The sequence below is a fragment of the Sorex araneus genome, chromosome 2 (genome assembly GCF_027595985.1).
Source record: "Sorex araneus isolate mSorAra2 chromosome 2, mSorAra2.pri, whole genome shotgun sequence".
Classification (NCBI taxonomy): Eukaryota; Metazoa; Chordata; class Mammalia; order Eulipotyphla; family Soricidae; genus Sorex; species Sorex araneus.
The window spans coordinates 139833017-139858173 of record NC_073303.1 but is presented as its reverse complement, the minus strand read 5'-3'; the positions used below and the strand labels follow the sequence as shown (position 1 = coordinate 139858173).

At 46.0% G+C, this 25157-nt stretch overlaps 2 protein-coding genes across 8 annotated transcripts in view; both read left to right on the top strand.

Annotated features, from left to right (window-relative positions):
- Window positions 1–2339: 2339 nt before the first annotated feature.
- On the top strand, window positions 2340–18621 carry ADPRH (ADP-ribosylarginine hydrolase). Of its 4 annotated transcripts, XM_055126887.1 has the most exons (6): window positions 2495–2647; window positions 3792–3878; window positions 5027–5350; window positions 5805–6165; window positions 7438–7896; window positions 18596–18621. In XM_055126887.1, exons 1-5 carry the CDS (start codon window positions 2539–2541, stop codon window positions 7850–7852), a joined length of 1296 nt encoding a protein of 431 aa, XP_054982862.1. In that variant the 5' UTR covers window positions 2495–2538; the 3' UTR covers window positions 7853–7896; window positions 18596–18621. The 4 variants fall into 4 exon arrangements, with proteins under 4 accessions (XP_054982863.1, XP_054982862.1, XP_054982861.1 ...); XM_055126888.1 differs by lacking the exons at window positions 2495–2647; window positions 18596–18621 and adding an exon at window positions 2340–2483 and having other exon boundaries at window positions 5031–5350; window positions 7438–8300; XM_055126886.1 differs by lacking the exon at window positions 18596–18621 and having other exon boundaries at window positions 7438–8300.
- Window positions 18622–20009: 1388 nt separating this feature from the next.
- Window positions 20010–25157, top strand: part of PLA1A (phospholipase A1 member A) — a 54088-nt gene continuing 48940 nt past the window's right edge. For all 4 annotated transcript variants that reach the window (XR_008628521.1, XR_008628522.1, XM_055126566.1 and 1 more), the window contains exons 1-2: window positions 20010–20304; window positions 23914–24115. Coding sequence is in view for 2 of the 4 variants with exons in the window: in XM_055126566.1 (XP_054982541.1) it covers window positions 20232–20304; window positions 23914–24115 (275 nt within the window). In the remaining 2 variants the exon portion in view is untranslated. The remainder of the gene's footprint in view (window positions 20305–23913; window positions 24116–25157) is intronic.

Sequence of the window (25157 nt, the reverse complement as noted above, 5' to 3'; positions counted from 1 at the left end):
TACTATTGGTGGTGCTAGGTGTACCATGTGGGATGCCAGGGATTGAACCTGAGTTTGCCAGTTGCTCTCCCCACTTTACTATTCTGCCCCTGAGCTATCTCTTCTGTCTTCTGCCCAACATCTTGCTCTTTCTCAGATCCACATTATGCCCCTGCAATTAGTCACTGTCACTGTCATCCCGTTGCTCATCGGTTTGCTTGAGTGGGCACCAGTAACGTCTCCATTGTGAAACTTGTTACTGTTTTGGCATATCGAATATACCACAGGTAGCTTGCCAGGCTCTGTTGTGCGGGTGGGATACTCTCAGTAGATTGCCAGGCTCTCCGAGAGGGGCAGAAGAATTGAACCTGGGTTGGCCATGTGTAAAGCGAACACCCTACTTGCTGCGCACTCGCTCCTGCAATTAGTAAAATTACAAATATTTGATCTTGGCAGAACAGCATTTATTCTTTACAAGAAAACTTTAATATCTACCTCTTGGCAAAGATGGTCAAAGAGAAATTTATAATGTAACTTGCTTGCTTGTGTTGATTTTGTGAGGAAATTGATAAGTTTCTTCCTAGAAGTCACTGTCCCTATTTGAGAGTGCCAATTCTTTTTCTCTTTTAATTTATTCTTTTATTGAATCACCATGTGGAAAGTTACAAAGCTTTCAGGTTTAAGTCCCAGTTATACAATGCTCGAACACCCATCCCTTCACCAGTGCACATATTCCACCACCAAGAATCACAGTATACCTCCCCCCACTCCCCTCACCTCCCCAGCCCCCCACCCCGCCTGTGTAACTGATAAATTTCACTTTACTTTCACTTTACTTTGATTACATTCAATATTTCAACAACAAAATACCACTATTATTATTTGGAGTTTCTCCCCCCTAAAGTTGGACCTGCTGAAAAGGAAGCATTTGATAAGTTGTTTTCCATTGCTGAGAATGAAGAGATATGAGGTCAAGCGGCTGCATTAGCAGCCACACGTTTTGGATTTCTGTATTTTAGTATTTTAGTAACTAAGTCCAGAGAAATATCTGCCAGAAATTGCATCATTGCAAGCTTGTACCTCTCAGCTACTTTCTATTCCACATATGAGTGCAATCTTTCTATGTCTGTCTCTTTCTTTCTGACTCATTTCACTCAACATAACACTATCCATGTTGATCCACTTATATACAAATTTCATGACTTCATGTTTCCTAACAGCTACATAGTATTTCATTGTGTAGACGTACCAGAGTTTCTTTAACCAGTCATCTGTTTTTGGGCAGAGAGTGCCAATTCTTAAAACTCTCCTTAACTGTAGATCTTGCAGTATGTTCAGAGGCTCAAAATCTTTGATCTTTTGCTTTTGTTAAACACTTAAAAGTCATTTAGGATGGACGGGTGATATGACCTAGTGGCAGAGCACATGACTAGTTCCCCAGAATAGAATCCCCCACCCTCCTCCCTGTGGCCCCAGAAGTTACTTAAACTAGGGCTGGAAATGGAGGTGGGACTCTGAGGTAGGACTCTGAGATGTAGATAGGAATGTTTTGGAATAATGAAAATGGCTTATATTGTGGTCGTGGTTGACCATGTATATACGTATGCATTTATATGAATCTATGTGTATATATCTATCTGTATACCTAAACAGCAAACCAAAAACCAGTGCATTTATATGTGAATTTTATCTTGAATAAAAAAAATCTTTCAAACGAAGTCAAGATCATTCAAGAGCGGTTAGCGCAGCTGGTAGGGTGTTCACCTTGTATGCAGCCGATGATGGGGGTTTGATTCCTCCACCCCTCTCAGAGAGCCGGGCAAGCTACGGAGAGTATCCCAGCCGCTGGACAGAGCCTGACAAACTACCAGTGGCATAGTCAATATGCCAAAAAGAGTAACAAGTTTCATAATAGAGACATTACTGGTGCCCACTGGAGCTAATCGATGAGCAATGGGATGACAGTGATACAGTGATGTACTTGCGTATGTCAATTTTTTGTTCTTGTTTTGGGGCACACTGGCTGTGTTCAGGGCTTGCTTGCTCTTGGCTCTGCACTTAGGGATCACTCCTGGCGAGACTGGGAGCGGGGTGTGATATACGGGGTTCTGTGGGTTGAAGCTGGGTTAGCCCTTGCAAGGCCAGAGCCCAGCCTGCTGGACTATGCCTCTGCCCCCTGTAATTCTTTTGTTAAGTGATATTAAGTGATTCGGACAAAAACACCCTGGATTTCTCCTAGCTTTTATTTACAATCGGAATGAGAAATTCGATTGTGCTGGCTTAAAAAAAAAAAAAAAAAAAGAGTGAAAATGACCCGACTCCTCTCACGCACAGGAGGAGCAGTCGTTAGGCGCGCGCGTTGTGGCTGAGTGGTGCGTCCTGGGTGCTCCTCCGGACAGCAGGGAAAGTGTGTCCCCAGGCACCCAGCGCCCAGGAGGGGCCCAGGCGGCGGCGCGACACTGTGACCGGGTGACACGGCTCCGCCCTCGCTGGGGCGGGCCGGGGTAGGGTGTGTATGTGTGTGTGTGTGAGTGTGTGAGCGTGTGTGTGTGTGTGTGTATGTGTGTGTGTGTGTGTAGGGTCGTCTCTCCGCTCCAGGAAGCCGGCCGGCTGTTAGGCAGCACCCGGTCCCGGCCCAGCCGTCGCGACCCCCGCCCGCGGCCACCAGGTACCCCTCCCCCCCGCCCCCCGGGCGGACAGCTGGCCCCTGCGCGGAAGAAGAAGCCCGCGGCACTCCCTGGGGAGAGAACCCGAAAGGGGCCCTAGAGCCCCGCGGGGGCGGCGGCGGCTTCTAGCCACGGGGTGTGCGTTTGCATCTCGACCCCAGCTCTCTGTCGCAACTGAACAAAGGAGGGGAGGCGCCAGAGGTCGCCCTGGGTTCGAACGCCGCCCGCCGGGGTAGCCGTAGATCCTCCCACCTTCCCCCCACAACCCCCAGCGTCCCCGGGCCCCGGAATCCCTGGCACGCAGGCATTTGCAGCAGCCACACCCTCGGACCTGTGGACTGAATGCATTCCATGCTTCTTACATGTTGCCGAGACTCAGTTGCCCCTCGGCAGCTCCTGCTCCGGGTGCTAGGAGGGCTCCCGGCCTCCTGAGCGGGGAGGGAGGGCGGTGCGACCCCCCAAAGCCAAGGGCTTGCTGGAAGGAGCCGCGCGATGAAGTTGGAGTGTTTAGTTCTGGGATGGGAAGAACGTTAGGATTACTAGGAAGCGTGCAGCGTTCTGGAGGCTGGAGCAGGAAGCCGAAAGTTGCAGGAAGTTGCAAGCGATTTCCTGGGATTGGAGGGAAGGGCCCGCTAGGGCCCGCCTGCAGATTCCGGTGAAGGCGGCGGGAAGCCGAGGTCGCTGGGGGGCGGGTTACCAGTCGCTCCTCTGAAACCTGTTCTTCCCAAGCACGCGGGATTGGCACGCCGGGGAGCCGTCAGCACGAGAGCCCGGATACCCCACGCTCCAGTTTTCCTACAGGATGGAGAAGCTTGCTCACAGTCATAACTGATTTTTTGCTTTTCTGGTCACACCCAGCGATGCAGGGGTTACTCCTGACTCACGCACTCAGGAATTACTCCTGGCAGTGCTCGGGGGACCATATGGGATGCTGGGAATTGAACCCGGGCCGACCGGGTGCAAGGCAGATGCCCTACCCGCTGTGCTGTCGCTCCAGCCCCTCATGACTGATTCTTGGCAGAGTCAGGTCTAGTAGCTCAGAACACCCATTTCTAGATTAAAGAAAAAAAGATTCTTTAAGAGCTAAGGGGCCTGCATGCGGAGTAGTAGACCTTGGTATGTTTAATCCAAACACATCATTTACAGTTCACAGGTCTTGCAGACTCAACCTGCTCACGCCAGGGGAGGACTCCTGGGGCCCTGGGACTTGGCACCAAGCCCTGGATAAACAGGGTGAGTGCAGGGGAGAGAGGGCTTCCTGGGTGAGGAAGACCTGGAGGTGATGGGGGAGTGAAGACGCCCTCCAGGGTTGTCAGATGTTGACTGGGTACGGTATGGGGGTGGGGGTGATGAAGATGACAGGGTTGGGTTCCCAACTGAGTTCCCAACTCCCATCACCCCGGTGGAGCCTGCCGGAATAGGGCACAATGGGGGTTTGGAAACATGCTCTCAGGGAAACCAAACCGTGACAGGGATTCCTTTTGCTGGGATGTCAGGAATCTAGAAATCAACTGCTTAGGAGGACAACAAAATTTATATATTGCAGTTGAACGGAATTCCAGGCTGAGGGTGGAGGGAGAAAGTTTTGTGCTTCAATAACAGAGTACTTTCCCCTTGTTGCATAAGAGCAATCAAAATAATGCTGCTCCCTGTGTGCTAAGTGGCTTGCAAAACTCCTTGGTTCACTGCACACAAACACAGGTGATTCTCCTTTCTCTTTGTTTCACTGACTAGCGCAGACTGACGCTCAGAGATGGCCCACGGCAGGCAGGTCTGTGTGAGGTGAAGTGGTCTGGAATCAGAAGATCTGGCTTCCAGTGCCCCTGTTTGCTGATTATGTGCATTCACTCTCTTTGAGCCTCAGTTTACTTCTCTGTGAAATACTATAACCCTTGCCTACTTCTGTCCCTGAGTATATTAGGGGGATTGGAAAAGGTGTGATGCACTTCCAAGGCCAAATCCCCAATAAGCAGAAGGAATGACAAACTGATTTTGGTTTGTAGACTTTAATGGACTTCCTAGTCTCGAAGAGGTCAAAATAGAGTCAATAGTTGAAATGATGACATTTGAAGGCAGATGAATCTCAGTTGGGAACCCAACCCTGTCTCCTCTTAGCTCATGACTGAGGGCAGGTCACTTCATATTTCTGAAATGACTTTATCTCTGTGCACCTTGCTTTGCACATCTGTAAAATGGTTCTGACACATTCTTTATAGTGCCAGTGTGAGGAGCAAATCAGATGTACTTAAAGATAGTGCCTGCTGGGAGTGAGTGCGCCATAGAGTGTGGGCAGGGCTACGATGGGGTTGCAGGAGGGTTTTTCCCTTCATTCTCTGCATGTCTGAATTTTTCTTTCTTTTGATTTCTGTTTTTCTTACAAGACAGTTGCACCATGTGTGTGGGGCTGATCGAGAAGTATGTGGCTGCCATGGTGCTGAGTGCGGCCGGAGATGCCTTGGGGTTCTTAAACGGAAAGTGGGAGTTCCTCCAGGATGGGGAGAGGATTCACCAGGAGCTATCCCGGCTCGGGGGCTTGGACGCCATAGACGTGGAGAAGTGGAGAGTCAGTGATGACACGGTGATGCACCTGGCCACGGCCGAAGCGCTCGTAGAAGCCAGGGACGCCTCAGACTTGTCTCGACTCTACTCCCTCATTGCTAAGAATTACCAGGATTGCATGGGAGACATGAATGGCCGAGCCCCAGGTGAGGCAGCGGGTAGAGACCAGACATTTTACAGAAACGGTTCAACAGTCCTGGGGTTGGGCACATGGTTTGCATGCTCTCCCATGCACTGCCAGGAGAGATCCCCCAGAGCACAGAGTCAGGAGTAGCTCCCGAGCATTCTTGGGTGTGGCCCCAAACCCAAAAATGGCTGATGGAAATTTAAATATCAAAGACATTGGGTTGGGATTTATAAATACCAAGACTCGTAGCTGGGGTTTTATTTGGGGTGGGTTTTTTTATTTGCTTGATTTGGGGCGCCACAACCTGGGCTTATTCATTACCGTGCTCTGGACTTCCTCCTGGCTCTGTGCTCCTGGAGGTGGTCAGGGAACCATACGCAGTGAGGGTGGGCTGCCTGGCAGAGCCGCTCCTTCCTTGCTAGGCCTCTGCTTCGCTGGCACTGACCCAGGTTGCACCCCTACCCCTCTCCTAGGCGGCGCCTGTATGCAGAATGCTCGGCTGCTGGAGCCCCACAAGCCCAATGGCTGGAGGATTCCCTTCAACACCCACGAGGGCGGCTGCGGGGCTGCCATGCGCGCCATGTGCATCGGTCTTAGGTTCCCTCACCCCGACCAGCTGGACATGCTGATCCAGGTGAGCATCGAGAGCGGCCGAATGACCCACCACCATCCCACCGGCTACTTGGGGGCCCTTGTGTCTGCTCTGTTTACAGCCTACGCTGCGAGTGGCAGGCCACCCCCTCAGTGGGGGAAGGGACTGATGGAAGTGCTGCCAGCCGCCAAAGAGTACGTCGTGAGATCTGGCTTCTTTGTGGAGCAGAATCTTCAGCACTGGTAAGTTTCTAGATGTTTCTAGAAGTTTCTGGAGAGTGGGCAAGTATGTCAGGACAGTGGCCGCCATCCTGATCCATCGTTGCCTGCGTCCAGCAGTTCCTGTCCACCTGCTAAGGACTTCAGTTTTAGCCCTCCTGACTCAGTGACTTAGTGCAGCCATAGGTCAGGCGCTGTTCTGGACTCCAGGTTTCTCTCATTTGGACTTTTCCCTGCTGGCCAGAACTTTCTTGCTTTCCTGGAACTTGTCTTGGCACACAAATAATATATATATATATATTTTTTTCGTTTTGGGTCACACCTGGCAACGCACAGGGGTTACTTTTGCTCTGCACTCAGAAATTATTCCTGGCGGTGCTCAGGGGACCATATGGGATGCTGGGATTCGAACCTGGGTCGGCCATGTGCAAGGCAAATGCCCTACCCGCTGTGCTATTTCTCCAACCCTAGGTTAGACTATCCAAGAGTTTAGGCTTTTCCATAAGCTAATTAATAAGTCATTGGGTCATACTTTCTCCTCTTTTTTGGGTGAGTTTACTTTGTCTTGTTTTTCTCACAATTAAAAGGTCCAGAGATTTTCTGCTGAAAGCACCCTTAGTTCATGGTTTTCCAGGTTCGTCTTTGAAAAAAAAGTAACTGTCCAAGAGTATCTGTTAATTAGCTGACTATAGTAGTCATTCTGCTGTATGCATATCAAATTACATGTGGTATCACTTACATTTTTATAAAGAAAGTAAATTTTATTTTATTAATAAACTACAATTTTTATTAGGAAAATAAATTTTAGGGGGCCTGGGAGATGCTTTGCGTGCAAGATGCCCTAGCACAGAATGTTGTCTCCAGTATAGCCTGTTCCCCTAAAGCACTCAGGAGAGTACAGCAGAGTGACCCAAAGTTTTTTTAAAAGGGAAGATAAAAAGTAAAGTTAAATTAAAAATTAATAAAAATAGTAAATAACAAGTTGTAAATCACAGACTAAGGTTTCCCTTTGAAAGGTCATCATTATTTTCAGCTCAGAAAAAAACAAACTTTTATTTCTTGCCTTTAACTTCATTCACAGCTTCTTCAGTGTAGTCACAGAGCAGAGCCTTGAGTTCAAAAATGTGTCAGATAAATGTTCACTTTGAGTTTTGCACATGCATGATATTAGTATTGGCACTGGCATTCTCTTGGAATTTTCCCTGTAATATGTTATCTGTAGCACAACTGCCTTGTATGACTTGTAGCTTTTTTTATTTTTAAAATTGATGCTTAATTTTTTCTTTCTTGCTACAGGTCCTACTTCGAAGAGCAGTGGGAAAAGTACCTAAAACTTAGAGGGATTTTGGATGGACAATCAGCTCCTACCTTCCCCAAGCCCTTTGGTGTGAAGGAGCGGGATCAGTTCTACTCGTCTGTGAGCTACTCTGGGTGGGGTGGCAGCAGTGGCCACGATGCCCCCATGATCGCCTACGATGCCATCCTGGCGGCGGGCAACTCCTGGAAGGAGCTTGCCCACCGAGCCTTTTTTCATGGTGGAGATAGCGATTCGACAGCCGCCATCGCTGCCTGCTGGTGGGGCGTGATGTATGGTTTTGAAGGTGTGAGTCCTTCCAACTATGAGAAACTCGAGTACAGAAGCCGGCTGGAGGCGACAGCGAGAGCTCTCTACTCCCTTGCGTCAAAGAAAGAGGCCAAAAAGGAGCTGTGATGTTGACTTCTGCTGGTTTTCCCTCTTGTTCAGCCCCTTTCCTGGTCAGTTCATTTTCACTTTTTCCAGAGTCAAGAGGTTTTTTTTTTTTTAATGACAGTGTTTTATTTTTATTTTATTTTTGCTTTTTGGGTCACACCCAGCGATGAATAGGGGTTACTCCCGGCTCTGCACTTAGGAATTACTCCTGGTGGTGCTGGGGGACCATATGAGATGCTGGGAATCAAACCTGGGTCGGCCGTGTGCAAACGCCCTACCAGCTATGCTGTCACTCCAGCCCCAAGAACCAAGAGTTTTAACCTGTACTCTGAGAATTTTGAGATAGTAAGTCTCTCGGGCTCCTGAAAGTCTATCTTCCCAGTGGCATCCTTCCCCCAACTATCCCTCTTCTAGTCCTGAATAATATTGCTCAGGATGGAGTTAGTTTTCCACACCTGACATGTCTTATCACCTTGTATTTTTGGTCTTCATTTCCTTTTTTGGGAAGCGTGTGGGGCACTGTTTGGGTCACACTTGGTGGTGTTCAGAGCTTACTCCTGACTCTGTGCTCAGCAGTCACTCCTGGGGTGCTGGGCTGGGAAGACATATGCTGTCCCAGAGGTGGAACTGGGGTCAGCCATGTGCAAAGCAAACACCTCCCCCCGCCGCCCCGTACTCTCTTTCCGGCTCATCAGTCTTCATTTTTATCATTTAATCTTTGGCTTCATATTTTTTCTAGTTGAGTCAGGTTAGCATTTTCCCCAAAGCAGGAGTCAGACACAAGGATTTAAGTGCAAGTACTTTATTCGGGAGGTGCTTGCAGGAATGGGGAAATGAGCGGGCATGGAAGGGAGCCAGTGTGAGGTGTGCTAATGAGCAGGCGACTGACTGTGGGTGGTTGGGACTCAGTCCTTCTGAGTCCCCAGGGTCGCCCCACATCAGGGCCGAAGCATACCTGGGCTATTTCCTTACTGACTTTCATCTGACCTTGGCTGGTGCTGGCACCCTGATACTTTCTGATCTTCTTCATGTGCCAAACATAAATGTCTTCATGGACAGTTTTAAGGAACATGGGAACTTTGATTGGGTACAAGTGGGAGCCCAATAGCATCTGAAACATGATTCTACCTCCTGAGCAGCCTTTAAATCTATCTTAGTAAATCTTTTTAGCTTCTTGCACCAAGTCTTTTTCATCTGGATTTCTGCAAATCTGGATTTCTCCATATTTCTCCAAGTCTGGAGATGTTGCTCCTACAGAGGTGTGCTCGGCACATTCCTGGCCCTTAACTTGTTACCAGGCTTGTTGTTGCCTATTTGCTGGTATTTATTCTTCTTTAGGCAGACAGAAAGGTGTCTGGACACAGGTACTAATCAGTATGTAATGAACCAGTGTTGCTCATTAGCCTCCCTTCCAGTGCCTCTAACTTTAGTCTTGCCCTGCTTGTTGACCTGCAATTATTGTTATGACCTGCAAATCAATCATGCCAACCTTCTAATCATATTCCAAAGTACATGACCTCTTTCTTCATTTCTCAGAGCTTGTTTCTCTCCTTTTTCACCTGGTAAATGGATATTCATCTCTCAAACCCCAACTCAGAACTTCATGATTATTACATACTCTGATTATTCAAGTGCTGGCCACTGTCTTCTAGCTGCACCCCCCTGCCCCGGCACCACACGGATTTAAGATGTTGATGTGTCTTCTGGGGTCAACCTTATGCTCCCTCTCAGGGTTTGTGCCTTATTCTCACTGTGGTCTTCCTTCCTGGTCCGGGAAGAAGACTTCAGTAAATAATTTGCCATTTCAGAAGGTTGTGCTGGTGTGAATGCTTTCAGCATGCAGTGCCACATTCTTTTTTATGTGCTCTTGACTTTAGAATTTCCAGGAGTGACCTGTCAGCTGTACTGGGAGAGATGTTGGTTGCTTTAAATTGCCTCCGTGCTGACTTAGTGAGATGAAGCTCTTACTATGTGTTTGTTTTTATTTTTTGTTTTGTTTTGGGGCCACCCCTGGCGATGTTCAGTACTTAATCATAGGTCTGCACTTAGGGATCACTCCTGGCAAGGCTCTGGGGATCATATGGGATGCCAGGGATTGAAGCCAGGTTGGCCTCGTGTAAAGCAAATGCCTTACCCACTATACTTTTGCTCAAGCTCCATTTGCATTTGGAAACAGCAAAGACATGGGTGGGATGTATTATTCTTTCTAAGAAAAGAAACAGGAAATTCCAAAGCTCATTTTCTAAATCCAAAAACTCTCCTATGTAATTATATATTTCAGGACATAAGCATGTCATTTAGAATATCACAGCTAGGACAGAAGATTCTTTACCAGGACAGTCAGTCAGAATTGCAAATTTTATGGGTGAATTTTTTTTTTCTGTGTTTGTGATTCCCAGAATTGAACGAAGAGCCATCTGACACATGTAAGTCAAGTGCTCTAAATTTCGTTATTGTTGAAGTGGTAGTGCCATAGTGCATACATTCTGTTGTATGAATGTATTGGGGTGTCATTGAGGTGGCAACAGTGACCCTCCACTCTGTGGTTCCAGGGATAAATTCAGGGCCTCACCTATGCAAGACATGTACTCTACTACTGAGCAATACTGCCCAGTTCCAGAATTATAAGTTTGCAAGGGTGACAGATTACAATTCACAGAACATATTTATTTCTCAGACTCTCTCTCTCTCTGTTTGTGTATGTGCATGTGTCTATGTGCATGTGTGTGTGTGTGTGTGTGCGCACGCGTGCTGGTATGGAACCCAGGTCTCATGCATTCACTATACCACTGAGTCACATTCCTTGGTCCCTTAAATTCAGTTATCTTTAAAGACTCCATTATATAAACCCTTTAGGCATATTTAGTATGCTAGGACACAATACGTACATTCTACCCAAAGTTCCTGAGCAAAAGGTTAAGAGGGAGAATTGTGTGACATCTTAGTGTCCTCCTTGGTAAGAACTAGCTATTTTGCAGCGTAGTGGGATGCTCTTCTGCAGCTGTGGAAGAAGAGGAGGCATTTTTCACTGTCTGAGTATTTTCCCCAACTGGTTGTAGCAAGAATTATAGCTGCAAAGCAGATTACAGCACTAATCAAACAATAGTAGACGTCTGATACTTAAATCTTAGAATTAAGAAAAAGATACAAGAGTATTTTAATAATAATTTATTTAATAAATAAAACTGTGTAACCTACAGTTTTTCATCTGTTTAACTGGTGAATAGTCTGCATTAATAAATAATCAACAAGAAATTATATTATTTTTCTCTAATTACTGCCTTCGTATACACCCTGTTGAAGTCACATTTCTTGGCCCATACGTAACATTATTTTTTTTTGTCTTTTGGGGAGGAGGGAGAATTATACAATTCATGCATCACTGTATCAGTGTATCACTGTCATCCTGATCTGCTCAAGCGGGCGCCAGTAGCATCTCAATTCGTCCCTGTCACGTGCTAGTGTAGCCTCATGGCATATTGGGGGCTCTTTCAGGAGCAGGGGAATGAAGACCATCGTTGTTAATGTTTTTGGCATATCGAGTTCGCCACGGGTAGCTTGCCAGGCTCTGCTGTGCGGGCGGGATGCTCTCGGTAGCTTGCTGGGCTCTCTGAGAGGGACAGAGATATTTGGGGCGGCCTCTAATTGCCTTTACAGGTGTTCTCAGTCTACCGAATGTAAGCTTTTGGTCAACTGGCATGTTGTAACGATCTGCACACTGACAAACACGCGCCTGCCTGCATCTCTGAGCAGTCCTGGAACATCTGCAGCCTCAGGTTGATCTCCTTGAGGTTGATGGAGTGTGCCCGGAGGTTGTTGAGCAGCTGGCAGGGCAGGGCCCTATCATGGAGGGTCTGTGCCAGGTCGAACACCTGCACCGAGTCCCAGGTTACCTGGTGGTTGGCTGACAGCACCCCACAGTGGATGAGCCTCTGCATGCACTGCTGCCACGGCTATATGTCGGAGGTGCTGCAACTCAGCCTTGCATATAGAAAGAAAAAATATATGGAGTAAGCCTTTAAAAGGATGAAAAACCCATACAATTAAACTATAAAACAACTAAAATCACTAGAGGAAAATGCAAAGAGTATTCCATGTTTCTGGGTTGGTAAAATAAATATTAAAATGATCATCTTGCTTAAAGACATCTGCAGAGTCACTGCATTCCCTGTTAAATGCTACTGGTGTTTCCTAAGAAAATAGAACAAACTATTCTAACATTTGTTTGAAACCAAATAATGAAAGCAATCCTGAAGGACAAGAAAAAATGGAGATATTAAGCTCCCTAAGTGCAAGCAAATTCTGTCATGTAGGCTAGGGAGACGGCTCAGGAAGTGCAGGCCCTGTGCTCTATCTCTAGCACGGCCTTCAACCACAACTGGAGTGGTCCCCATAGAACAAAACAACTAAATTACAAGTAAATTACAATTAAAACAATTTGGAATTAAAAAATATTTTTATTGAATCACTGTGAGATAGACCCTTGCAAAGCTGTTCATGACTGGGATTCAGTCATACAGTGTTCCAATCCCCATCCCCATTTTAAAATTAAGTAAAATCCAATTTAACCACGTGGTCTCCTGACCTGGGCTGGAGCGATAGCACAGCAGTTGGGTGTTTGCTTTTCACGCGGCTGACCCGAGTTCTATTCCTCCGCCCCTCTTGGAGAGCTCGGCAAGCTACGGAGAGTATCGAGCCCGTGCGTATTGGATAAGCCAAAAACAGTAACAATAAGTCTCTCAATGAGAGACGTTACTGGTGCCCACTCAAACAAATCGATGAGCAACGGGATAACAGTGACAGGTCTCCTGAGCATCATTGGGTGCACCCCATAGGCTCCTAAATATCACCACTCTGGGGGTTTGCCACGCCACAGGACCCGAGAAGCAAGCGTCCTTGTCCTACTGAACTACCACACCTGTTGGCTGAGTATTGTTGACTTCTGGGTCCCCTGATCACAGCTTGGGAAACCAAGCCACCAGCACCCCAAAGAAAAAATTCCAACTTTATTAAGGTATTAAAAAATCAATTTTGACATCTACTTCCCACAGCTGTTGCTATGTTGCCTCACACATGGGCGCTGCTCCGCCCATTCACAACTGTCTCCGAGAAGCTGCAAACCAAGCAGCTAAAATTTATGGACACACCAGTCCCCCCAGCTGAAAACTGAGGTACCCTGTCACCTAGGCTGAGAAGCCTGGGGACTTCTTGGAGTAGGGACAGGTAAACTCCCCCCACCCTCCATACTTCTGGAAGCACCCGAAGCCACACCCACCTCCCACAGCCACTGCCATGCTAACTCATTGGCCCAGATCATCGATCTTGAAGTCTCCATGTGACACCTCCTAATTTCTCAGTACTGAAATTCCAGCAAGAGCATAACAATTTAGATGGGGAAGTAACACAGAAGTCAATTGAACTCAATAAACAGAAACAGGGATTGAACCCAGGTCAGCCGCATGTGAGGCAAACGCCCTACCTGCTGTACTATCTCTCTGGTCCTAGTAAATCCTTAAAGACCCTATGAGATAGAACAATTTTAACATAATAATTGATTTTTAAACATAAATTTTAATATTGGAGCTTTGTTATCTAATCAATTTCAACTCTAGAATTGTATTAACAATCATGTCCTTTGTCTACATTTAAAAATAAATAAATTTTTAAAAAATCAACAATTTTGACAAAATTAACATTTCACAAATCAAACTGTAAGATTGGATGTGCATATTGTGATTTAATACAGATATGAACATGGAAAGATACAAATATGTGTTCATCTCATTCATGAACACATCTGTCTCCTAACATCTCCCTTCCCTCCCTTTCCCTTCCCATTATTTTTCTGGTCCCTTTCCTCCTTTCCCTTTCTCAACTCCTTCCCTCCTTCCCATTCCCTCTCCTTTTCTTCCCCTCTTCCCCCCCATTCTACTCCCATAATAAATTTAAATTCAACTTTTTGGGTTAAATTTCAATTACGTGGCACAGTGTGCCTAACCATAGTCATCATATTTTGAATCAGAATCTCAAACCGTATTTATTCACCATATAAATGGAAGTTTGTATCTTTTACAACTTCCTCCTCTTCCCTTCTCAGCAGAATCACTTCCCTGGTAATCACTCTTATACTCTTTGTTTCTGTGAATTTGACTTCTAAAATTCCACGTAGAAGTGATCCATGCATGCCCTTCTGCTATTTCCCTTCTTTTCCCCTGGCTTATTTCACGAGGCATAATGCTCTTGAGGTCCTTCCAGGTTGCTGTGAATGGTAGGATTTCCATCTTTCTCACAGTTGAAGAATAATATACCACATTCTTATCTTCGTACGCAGTGGCAGACACTATTTTTTTTAATTTTTTATTGAGTCACCATGTGGAAAGTTACAAAGTTTTCAGGTTTAAATCTCAGTTATACAATGCTCGAATACCCATCCCTTCACCAGTGCTCATATTCCACCACCAAGAATCCCAGTATAGCTCCACCCCGCCCCCCCACACCCCTAACCCCCCCACGCCCCTAGCCCCCCCCTTAGCCCCCCCCCTGTGTAACTAAGAAATTTCACTTTACTTTCACTTTGATTGCATACAGTATTTCAACAAAACTCACTATTATTGTTCGGAGAGTCTCTCCCCTAAAGTCAGACCTGCTGAAAAGGAAGCATTAGATAATTTGTTTTCCATTGCTGAGGATGAAGAGGTATGAGGTCGAGTGACCACACTTATTGGCCTCTCAGGTGGCAGACACTTTGGTTGTTTCCACAGCTTGATGATTTCAAGTGCTGCTGCTCACAAACACTTGGACAACAGGGAACTCGTCCAGATCCTGTTTTAATTTCCTTTAATTCTACATCCAGAAGTGGAAATTCTAGTCCAGTTTAGTAAATTATAAGATTCAACTGCCATGCCCTCCCTCCTTCTCACCGCCAGTCTGGTCTGAGCTTGGGACTTAGACACCTATACACACACCTCTATTTCCCCTCCCCCCTTATCCCTTTTCTGGAGCTCTTTGTCATCCCAGTATTTCCCTGAGATTATCCTCACAAGTGAGGCATTGGTGAGATAGGCCAGTTGGTCTTCTAAAGGTTCAGGAAGCTGGATGCGTGAGCTGCCTACCCATGGCCGTTTCCACTTGTCCCCCTTCCACTTCCCTCCCCCAATGCTTCTCACACGGACACTGATGCAGCAGCTATCAACTTGGAAATGGACACCATAGTCACCTTTGTATGGTCCCCCTCCATCTCTGTCAGTGGTCAGCATCTTCTCTCCCTTTTACAGAGAAGAGAAAAGAACTATGAGTTTCAGGATGTTTTCTTTCAATCCCATTCCTGGTTTCAGCTGGAAGAGGTGGGGAAGAGCTAAGCCAGAGCAGCTCTGCTACTTTCCAATCAGTCTTGTCAGCATCTGTCTTTCCTCTGTGTTCAGAATGTGAGGGAGAGGTGGAAGTCAGGGAATGGCACGGGAGAAGGAAATGGGAACTTAGTATTTCTTGTTTTCCTCTAGACCACTTGGGCCACCATTGGTGACAAGACAAAGACTCTTCGAACAGCCTATTAATTTGCATTGCATATTTTTGCTCTGATTTACAGATACCTTCCTTTAGTGAGTTTAGATTTTCAGGTTCCTTTTGCTCAAGCTCAACACCTCCTCAAACTTAACTCTCAACCTGAGACCTCGGAGGCTCTGAATTTCTCTAAGGAAATGGAAACTATTGCAAGAGGAAAGCGGTACATTCCATCACCACCTCTGCCAGGTCCCCAGTATCTAGCTCATGTTCTTTTTCTCCTGGCCATGAATACTCTCAAAAAGGAAGAGAGAGCTCCTACATTCGAGGCACTCCACAGATCACTAATATGGGCAGAAACTGTGCTCAGAGATCACCATTTGTCACACAGATTGGGTTTAAACCCAAGATTTGGGATCAAACCCAGGCCTAAGGGTGTGACACAACCACTCTCTCCAGAAGAAAAAAGAACTCAAACATCATCACACCCCTATCTAGACCCTTGGCTTGTCCTTTTTCTGAATGGTCAATCCTAGTAAGCCTCTGCCTAGTAAGAAGAGATAATTCCAGTGGGAGTGAAATATCTGGTAGGTGTTAGGAGCCCAGATATCAATTTTTGCTAACATGGAATACAAAAAAGAATGTAATCCATGAATTAGTTAGAAAGATCCTATTCATGTAGCACTGACTTTTCACTTCAGTTCCAGATAGGATACTATAGGAAGTCAGTATAAAGTAAATGATAGATTGTTTTTGAGTCTTTGGGGTCAGTCTTGTGGCTTCTGCTTTTTTCTTTTTTGCTTTTTGAGTCACATGCAGCGGTGCACAGGGGTTACTCCTGGCTCTGCACTCAGGAATTACTCCTGGCAGTGCTCAGGGGATCATATGGGATGCTGGGATTCAAACCCGGGTCGGCTGTGTGCAAGGCAAACGCCCTACCCCCTGTGCTATCACTCCAGCCCCCCTTTTTCTTAAGTGACGAAGAGACCCCTTGAAGTCAACATTACAAACCATTTTTTTCCTCTACTCTTCCATCTGTATCTACTAGTAAGAAGAACAATCTGTTTTGTTCACTTTATCTTATGAACAAAGAAGCATTTCTAGACTAAAGTAGAACAACAGTGTGATCTCCTTCTGAGAAACCCCAATCCTCATATCTGAATAGTGCAAAGGTAGATAGATACCTGGCTCCCTAAATGATGTTGGTGGGCCCCACGGGTGACTTAAATTAAGTGGGGAGGAGAAAGACGGTCACTTTCTCCCCAACCGCCTCTACCACCTGGGACCCAGCTACTGGGTTCTTGTCTCGCTTGCGGAAAAGAATTTCAGGAGTGGACAAGCAGTGAAGTAAATAGATTTTATTTAGAGGTTTCTGAGGGAAGGAGGAAGGGATAAGTGGGAGAGAGAATAGTGAAAATAATGCGCTCATGAGAGAACTCGGGCTTCTCCAAGGGTGGAGGAAGCCCCTACACATAACCGAGCTTTAGACACAAAAGTACGAAAGCATGAAAGTACACATCTCAAGAGGGGAGATGCGGGCGACACATGTGCTTGGGCAACACATGTGCTCGGCCACGTGGGCGCAAGCAGCACATGGGCTCAGGCAGCATATGCGCGCCCTTCCTTTGTTCAAGGTGTCTTTTATAGGGTTTCTTCAACCCCCACGTGGGGCTTCTTCCCAGGTAAAAGTCCTTTGCTAAGGAGGTTACCAGGGAGGCTGGGAGTGGTGATGGCCTTCTTTGGGGAACTTCCTGGGGAGGGGTCCATTATCCTTAGGGTCTGGCTGATGGTTTCCTTCGGGAGTCTTTTGTTTTCTTGAATCTGCAAGTCTTAAGAGTCTCCTTCCCAGAGACTCTGTTAAATCTCAATTTTCATTGCCAAGGGCCTTTCCCTATCTACCTGCCTACATCATATTGACATCAGCTATTTCTACTGGATCCTTCCAGAAGCGTTCTGGCTGACAGTTGGATATATAGGAGGAAGTAAAAGCTCAAATGTCTTTGATAGAAAGCCATTTCAGATAGAAAACTCTTCATTTGTCTTCAGTATTTAAGGCATGGTGAGTATTTAATGCTTGTTTAATCCCCACTCTTCTTAAGAGAAGAATAATGGTGCTGTCCTAAAACTTCCATTGCTTTGTTTTCTAACTGGTCATTCACAGTAATCTGTGAAGATAATATGTATTATAATATGTAAATTGTAGTTACAAGACCTTATCATGAGGTAAGTGGGGCTTCATTTTCATCTGTCCATATATTTCTTTTACATTTTTAGGTTGACTTTATTGGCTCCACACCTGTCATGTGTTAAATACATACTAAATATCCTTTATTTAGTAATATAAAATGCCTCATCCATTAAGGAGTAAGTGCGATAATATGAAATACTCTTGCACATTTTTGTTTGGGGGGGACCACACTGGGTGATGCTCAGGGCTTACTCCTGGCTCTGTGCTCAGGGATCATCCTGGTGGGGTTTGGGGCACTCTATGTGGTGCTGGGGATTGGGAGACTGTGTGTGATACTTAGCCTTAGCTGCAAGGCAAGAACACTACCCCCTGGACATTTTTGTTTATTTGTTGAGCCCCAACTGGCAGAGCTCGTGACTTACTCCTGGCAAGCTCAGGGACCCATATGGGGTATGGCAAGTGCCCTACCCACCATACTAGCCCTCTAACCCACAAACATCTGCCAGGGATAAACATGGGAGTGATAGAGTCACTGACGTGTCAGCTCTGCCTGGGGTGTGGCAGTCAGGTAGAGATAGCCTCTGGCTCGGGGGCTCTTTCTGGGTCTAGTCTTCCCTCTAGCTGAGACAGGTGGCATGGAGCTGCTTATAGGTGGGTTCCGGTAAGACTCCACAGCTTTAACAGATTGCCACTTGACAGTTCCCTCTCCACCATGCCAGAACATTCTGGAAACTGGGAGGCAGTTGGTGACTCTGGCATAGCCTTTCCTTTGCACCCGCTCCCCTCACACATGGGTGTCAGACCTGTTTCTGGTCCACAAGCTCCCCTGACCTCCAGAACCCACCCCCTATGATTCAAGGGTACAACCCCCAGGAAATCTCTCGCACAGCTGGTCCCATCTTGGCCTCTGCTTCTCTGCGCCCTGGCTAAAGTAGAACCGGGTTGAGCTCTGGTGTCAGAACTCCTCAGCAGTGCTCTGCTTCTTGCTTTCCTGGTGGCAGGCGCCTTTGAGCCACACCTGAGACCCTGTGTCCGAGGACTAGCCTCCAAAATGATTTTGACCTTATCTTTGACAGGCCTGGCTCAGCTACACTGGCATGGTCTTGTTGCCTCTCCTGGGCTTCCTGCTGCTGCATTTCTGACCGTGGCTTGGCATGACCCGTGCACGTTTCTTAGCCTCTCGATGCCCTACAGCTGTATGAAATGCACCGTGTCCTTTAAAGGAGACTTTTTAATGCTTCTTGTAAAACTGGTGTCATGGCTATGAATTCCCTAAGCGGTTGCCTGTTCAAGTATGAATGATATCTAGCAGGATAGCATATTCTTGGTGAAGAGTTCATTTTGTTGAGTTTTGGTACTATATCCTTCCATATTCTTCTGGCTCAGAGACTCTAATTTGGTAGATATGCTGGTAGAGGAAATGGAACATTGGCTGTGGGGTTGATGTTGGAACATTGTATAACTGAAAAAACTTTATCATGAACAACTTTGTAAATTACAGTGTCTCAATAAACATTTCTATTAAAAAATAAAATAAATAATAATAATAATAATAAAAAGAAATGCACCATGGAGAAAGTCTCATCTCGAGCCTCACCTCCTCCACAGGAACCCTGGCTGGCTGGTTCTCTGATCACAGAGGGGCTGTAATGTAAGGAATGCTGGGCAAGCCCCCTGCCTTCCCCGCCTCCCCGCTGTGCCTGGAACCACCTCCATCTGTGCTTTCTGTCAGTCCCTTGGGGAGAGACCATGTGGGCTTCTGGAAAGACCCTGACTCTAGGCGGCTTCCTCCCCGAGGCAAGTTCTCAGCAATTCTACAGATTGTTTCTTTATTTTGAACACAACTTTTTAGAAGTTGAATTTTATTCGTAGCACCAAGATTCTAGGAAAGATTAGTTTCATCAGACTCTAGGAAAGGCTTTGTTTTGTTTTGTTCTGTTTCCTCATTTGGGTTGTAGGTCATCCCCAGAAGTGCTCACCTTCTCCCCTGCCACCTTCTCTCTCTGTCTCTCTGTCTCTCTGTTTCTCTCTCAAGAGTGGGGGCATATCCAGCTGTATTCAGGGCTTATTCATGAATACAGAGTGCTCAGGGAACCACATGGGTTGCTGGGGATCAAACCCAGGTCAGCCACGTGCAAGACAAGCACCTTCCCCCTATACTATATCTCTCCAGCTCTGCAGCATCTCTTACACGTCAGTCAGCTTGACTGCCCAGCTCAGCATGGTACCAGGCCCTCGGAATTCAAAACTGAACCCACACTTGTGGCCTGAAGTCCCTCAGTCTTCTCAGGGAGTCAAAAATGTCCAAGAATTCCAGTACGAAAAGGGCCTTGGGATTCCCTAGAGATGAAAAACCTTGTTTTTTTTTCACATTTTATAATGGGAAGTGGGAGAGGCACAGGAAATCACTTCCTGACACTGTTTGGTACCTAGAGAGAGAGAGAGAGGAAGGACAATGTGTTTCAGTGTGCTTTGACTGGAAAACAAAACAGAAAGAAAATGAAAATGCATTTGTTTTTATTGAGAAGAAGAAACCGAAAAACTGTCAAAGTTGAGCAAATAGGGTCAGTTTATTTTTCCTCTTCAGGTCATGAGGTCAGTTAATGATTAGTGAGGCCTAAGCAAGAGCTTCGTGTTCAAACTCGGGAGAGCGGGGTTAGTGGCCGTCTCTACCACTGAGGGTCAGAGGCTGCCTGGAATTCCGGCCTCGAGATGCTTCACGGCCGCTGGGGGAGACAGCTGTGCTGGTGGGGAGTCCTGTGGTGGCTCAGCATCGGTAGTTCAGGTAAGTAGTTTTTTTGTTTTTTTGAGGGGCCTTGGGGGTCCTGGGGTCCTGGGCAGAACAGCTTTCAGTCAACTTGTTAAACTTCTCAAACCAGCTAGAATCCAGGGATAACCTTTGGAAGGTCCCCTAAAAGCCCTCCTGCTAAGTGAATTTTAAAAAGGGAGAGGGAAAAAAAGAAAGAAACCCCCTCACAATCATAACGGGAATGATGGTAACCAAGACACTTTCTCAAGTCCCCCTCCAAAAAAAAAAAAACAATTCACTTTTCTTCACTCACTACCTTTATTCATTTTCCTAAAACCTGTGTTACTCCTGTTTTCTTTGCCAGGAGAACACTAAGAAAATAGAAGTTCTAAAAATAGTCAGGGCACCCTATAAAGGGTCATTGCTTGTGATCAATTTCATTCATATTTTTAAAATTTCTAAGCTCACAGCTAATACTGTGCTATTGGTCGGTGCCCCTGGTTTTCTTGCCGCTCTGAATAAAACTCAGATTTTCATCCCTCCTGGCTGAGGTCCCTGCTAACCACAACTGACTAGTGACGTTAGTTCCCTAGATGCTATTAGTATTCTTCCTTTGCCTGGGCAAGTACCCTCACCACTGCTGCCCTTTGCCTAACAGGGCTGAGTCCTCCTGAGACTCTGAGAGTGAAGTGTCACTCCCGGCCCCCAGCGTCACTGCTCCAGGCAACAGAATCCTTCTCTGTCCCTTGCAGGAGATTTCACTGTACCCCAGATTTAGGATATCCTGCCGGCTGTTGTTCTAGCTCCTGTTTCATTCATTTTAACTTTTCCCACATTCCAGGAGATCCTCAACCTAAACACTTAATTCCTTCCTTCAGCCCGTCCACCCTGCTCCAAAGTTCAGTGTACACAGTAGCTCAGCACTTCACGGCTGCTTCTGAAGGGGGCTGCTGAGTTGCACACGTGCTTTATCCTAACTTGATAATTTATTCCCAGAAGGTGAGGGTCTGGGGCTTCTACCTCCTATAGCACACTGATCACTGCCTTCCTTGAACAACAGGTACTCAGAGATTTTTCACCTGCTTCAGGGCAGCTATAAATTCAACAGGCACTGCCTATTCCCATAAGAGCTATTCCTGACTCTGTGTGTAGGGTTGATCTCTGACAGTGCTCTGGGAACCATTTGTGGTGCTGGGGATTCAAACCTGGGTTAGCCACATGCAAGGCAAGTGCCTTAACTTCACTATCTCTCTTGCTCCACTCTTAGTACTTTTACTTCTGGGCTTTGATTTCATTTCAGTGATCTCTGTGCTTATTTTTTATTTAAGTGAAGGCTTTCCCAAAGTAATTAAAATTTTCCCACTTTCTCTCTCTTTTTCCTTTGTTGTTTCTGCGATGGTCAGGGATTCCACACACTCTTTCCCCCCATTACAAATCAACTTTAATTTTTCTTCTCATAATTCCATTCTGAAGAGCTTGCTGGGGGTTTCACAGTTGAATTGTGTCATTTGCACACACTTTGTTGTGGCGCAGGAGAGACCGGACAGCAACCCTGTGGGATCCAGGGTTACTGTTAGGCCTGGGGTAGAGCTAGGGACGGAACTGTCTGCCTCTCCAGCCTCCCGTTTGCTGTGATTTACTATCCCTGTCCCCTCAAGAAGACCTTTTATTGAAGTCCAACCTATAGACAGAAAAGCGCACAGATTATTAATACACAGAATAAAATTTTTCAGTGAACACATTTGTGCAAACATCGTTCATGAGAAGAAATAAAATTTTACCAAAATCCTAAAATCTACTCCCTGCTTCCTCTCTTGGTCTCTCCAAGGGTACTACTATCTTGATTTCTAACAAAGTAGATTAGGGTGTTTTGTTTATTTCTTTTTTGGTCTCAGTCTTACTGAGGCCTGGTCTTCCTAGCAGTTCCCCAATACGCTGTAATCCCCAGGCAAAAGGACCATAGCTGAGTTTGTTTTGATTTTCAGTTTTAGCTTCCTTTCCAGATTTGGGAGGTTTCTTTTTTCCTACTGACTGTATAGGTGGGTCTTGTACCCCCACTCTGTGATTGGGGTACTAGATGATCCCACTTACCTCACAGAGTCTAAGTCTGACAACCATTGTCTTCTGAAAAGGAATTGAATATTGGTAGAACTTTTCTGTAGAATTCTCTGGTTTCATCTAGTTTTCCCATGGATAGACAAACAACTGTTTCAGGGATGGGGAAGTGGTTCACAGGGTGGAGCCGATGGATGTTTTGCATATTCGAGTTTAATTTCTGGCACTACAGAGGGACCAGCCAGCACCCCTGAGCTCCTCTAGGTGTGGTCCAAGTTGTTATTTCAGTTTCTTAATGACACAGTTTTGCATCTGATTTTTTTTTAATTTTCTTTGTAAAGTTTTGTTTAGATACATTTTTTCCCTAGGAAATTATCCATTTCCAAGAAAATATATGTGTTTCTAACTTTTGACTATAAACATGTACTCTTCCGATGAAAGAAACTATATTCATGTCTTCAATTTATTCTCTGTATTATTTATTTGACGGTCTCATTTTTATTTGTCTTATTGAGATTGAACCTAGCTTATTTTCATTTCAAAGAACTAGTTTTTGGGACTCTATTGTGTGTGGCAAGCACAATTATAGGTAGTAGAGTTTAAAAAAATAGATACAATTTCCTACTTTCTTAAAAGCCAAAGTCTACGGCTGGGGAGGAGACGCCATAGCTGGGGCATGTGCCTTGTGGCAAGATCCCTGGGTTTGATCCCTGGTAATATGTGATCCCCTAAAAACACCCCCAGGAGTGATCCCCAAGCACTGCCAAACCTGTCCTTCCAAAATATATCTTAGTATTAGGAAATAGCACTGTAGCACTGTCGTCCCATTATTCATTGATTTGCTCGAGAGGGCACCAGTAACGTGCCCATTGTGAGACTTGTTACTGTTTTGGCATATCGAATACGCCACAGGTAGCTTGCCAGGCTATCAGAGAGGGGTGGAGAAATTGAACCAGGGTTGGCTGTGTGCAAGGCAAATGTCCTACCCGCTGTGCTATTGCTCCAGTCCAGGGGGACATAATGATTAGTAATAAGTTGGTAAATTCCATCATACATTTAGTGACAAATGGAATTAGTAATAAATTCCATAGTATATCTGATGTTAACAATTGCTATGAAAGTTAATGAATCAGTCAGGGTAAGGAAGATTGGGGTGAGGAACATAGGTAGATTATAATTTATGCAGTGTAGTTAGAGAAACTATTTGACAAGTTCCCAAAGATTGGCAGAAGGGGCAGGAATTAGCCCTGGGAAGGCTGAGGACTGACTCTCTGTATAGAAGGAACTGCCCAAGCAAAGGCCTTGAGGAAGGGCTAGACCTGTCCAGGGTTGGAGAGATAACATAGGGGTTGAGACACAGGTAGAACAAGGAAACTGGTAGCTGGGACAAGGATGCAATAAGGATGCAGGTGAGATGTTCCCTGAGAGGGTGTCTTCAATAAATGGGTCCGGTCCTTGCCCTAGCTACCTTAGAGTGCCCACAGGCCCCTGTACCTTCCTTTCACGACCAGCTTTCAAACCTTTATTCAAAGCACTGACAACCCCATCTTGAATCTTTCTTATTTTATTGTTTGTTGCTTTTCTCTCCAGAATCTGCTCCTCCGACCCCACAACCAAAGTGTGCTGACTTCCAGAATGCCAACCTGCTCCGAGGCACCAACCTCAAAGTCCAGTTTCTCCTCTTCACTTCTTTGAATCCGAGCTGTGGGAAGCTCTTGACAGAAAACAGTGACCTCCAAAATTCCGGGTTCAATGCCACGTTGGGCACCAAACTAATTATCCATGGATTCAGGTGGGATCTAACCAACCAATAGAATTTACTCAACTAGAACTAGGATGAGCATAAAGACCTAATGTCTCTGGAGGAACTGTAGCCAGGGACACGAGGAGAAATGGACTGACTGGCTGACTGTCACAGCTATGGCCCTCACCTCCTGCCATCTTTGATGGTGTCTCCTAGCCACATGAACCCACATTAGGTTGCTTATTCTTGTTTGTTGAATTCACCACTCCCTCCTAGTTTGTCTATACGCTCTCAGACAGTCCATTCATGGGATCCTGAGTAAGTTACTGGAGCACTTGAGCCTTGGTTCCCATATCTCAATAAAAGGGAGGTTGTAGCGATGGTCTTGAGGACCTTTTACTTCCCCCTGAGGATGGATTGTATGAGTTATCTCAACCAATTAGGTCACAGGCTTTGCAAAATCAAATGCAGGCGACAGATAGGGTGAGGATGGCATGATGTTTATGAAAAAGCTTTACTTCCTCTTCTCTTCTTACTTGGTTTCATGTCCTAAGAGGGGCAGGAGAGAAAATACAGCTGCATGTTAGGAAGCTCCTTGCCCCACTCTGATCCCTGGCAGTACCAGGAGTATCCCCTGAGCACCTCAGGTATGACCCAAATGACCTCCCTCCAAAAGAAAAACCTTCCCCTCCTGGGTTTCCCTGCTCTCACCACCCAATGCTAATGATCTTGACACTTCTCTGGAGCTCTTCTTCAACTTTTTCAAAGTTCTACAGTCCAAATTTTGTTGTGATACAGAGTCACTGCCTTTCAATCCAAATGTTGTCCTTCCACCATCTTCTCTTCAAAGCTCACTAAAGTCCAGAAATGGAGAAGTTACCATGAGGAGAGAGGGTGGGAACATGAGGAAATAGAGTGGGGCACATCCAAGAAAGTGCTGGGCAATGGCACTTCACAGAGGATTGCAAGTTCCTAAGCTTTGGGTTCTCTCTACTTCTCAAGCCACCAGATTTCTGGGACCAAACCACATCCTTCCTCAAGCATCACTTGAGGAAGTGGGGTCCGCTCTCAGACCAGACTCTCTTTTGGC

Excerpts from the sequence above, each read along its gene's own strand:
- ADPRH (XM_055126887.1), top strand. The coding sequence starts at position 2,539 with ATGTGTGTGTGTGTGTGTAGGGTCGTCTCTCCGCTCCAGGAAGCCGGC. Across the intron at positions 3,879-5,026 it reads CCAAGCCCTGGATAAACAGG|ACAGTTGCACCATGTGTGTG; the intron begins GTGAGTGCAGGG and ends TTTTCTTACAAG. Across the intron at positions 6,166-7,437 it reads GAGCAGAATCTTCAGCACTG|GTCCTACTTCGAAGAGCAGT; the intron begins GTAAGTTTCTAG and ends TTCTTGCTACAG.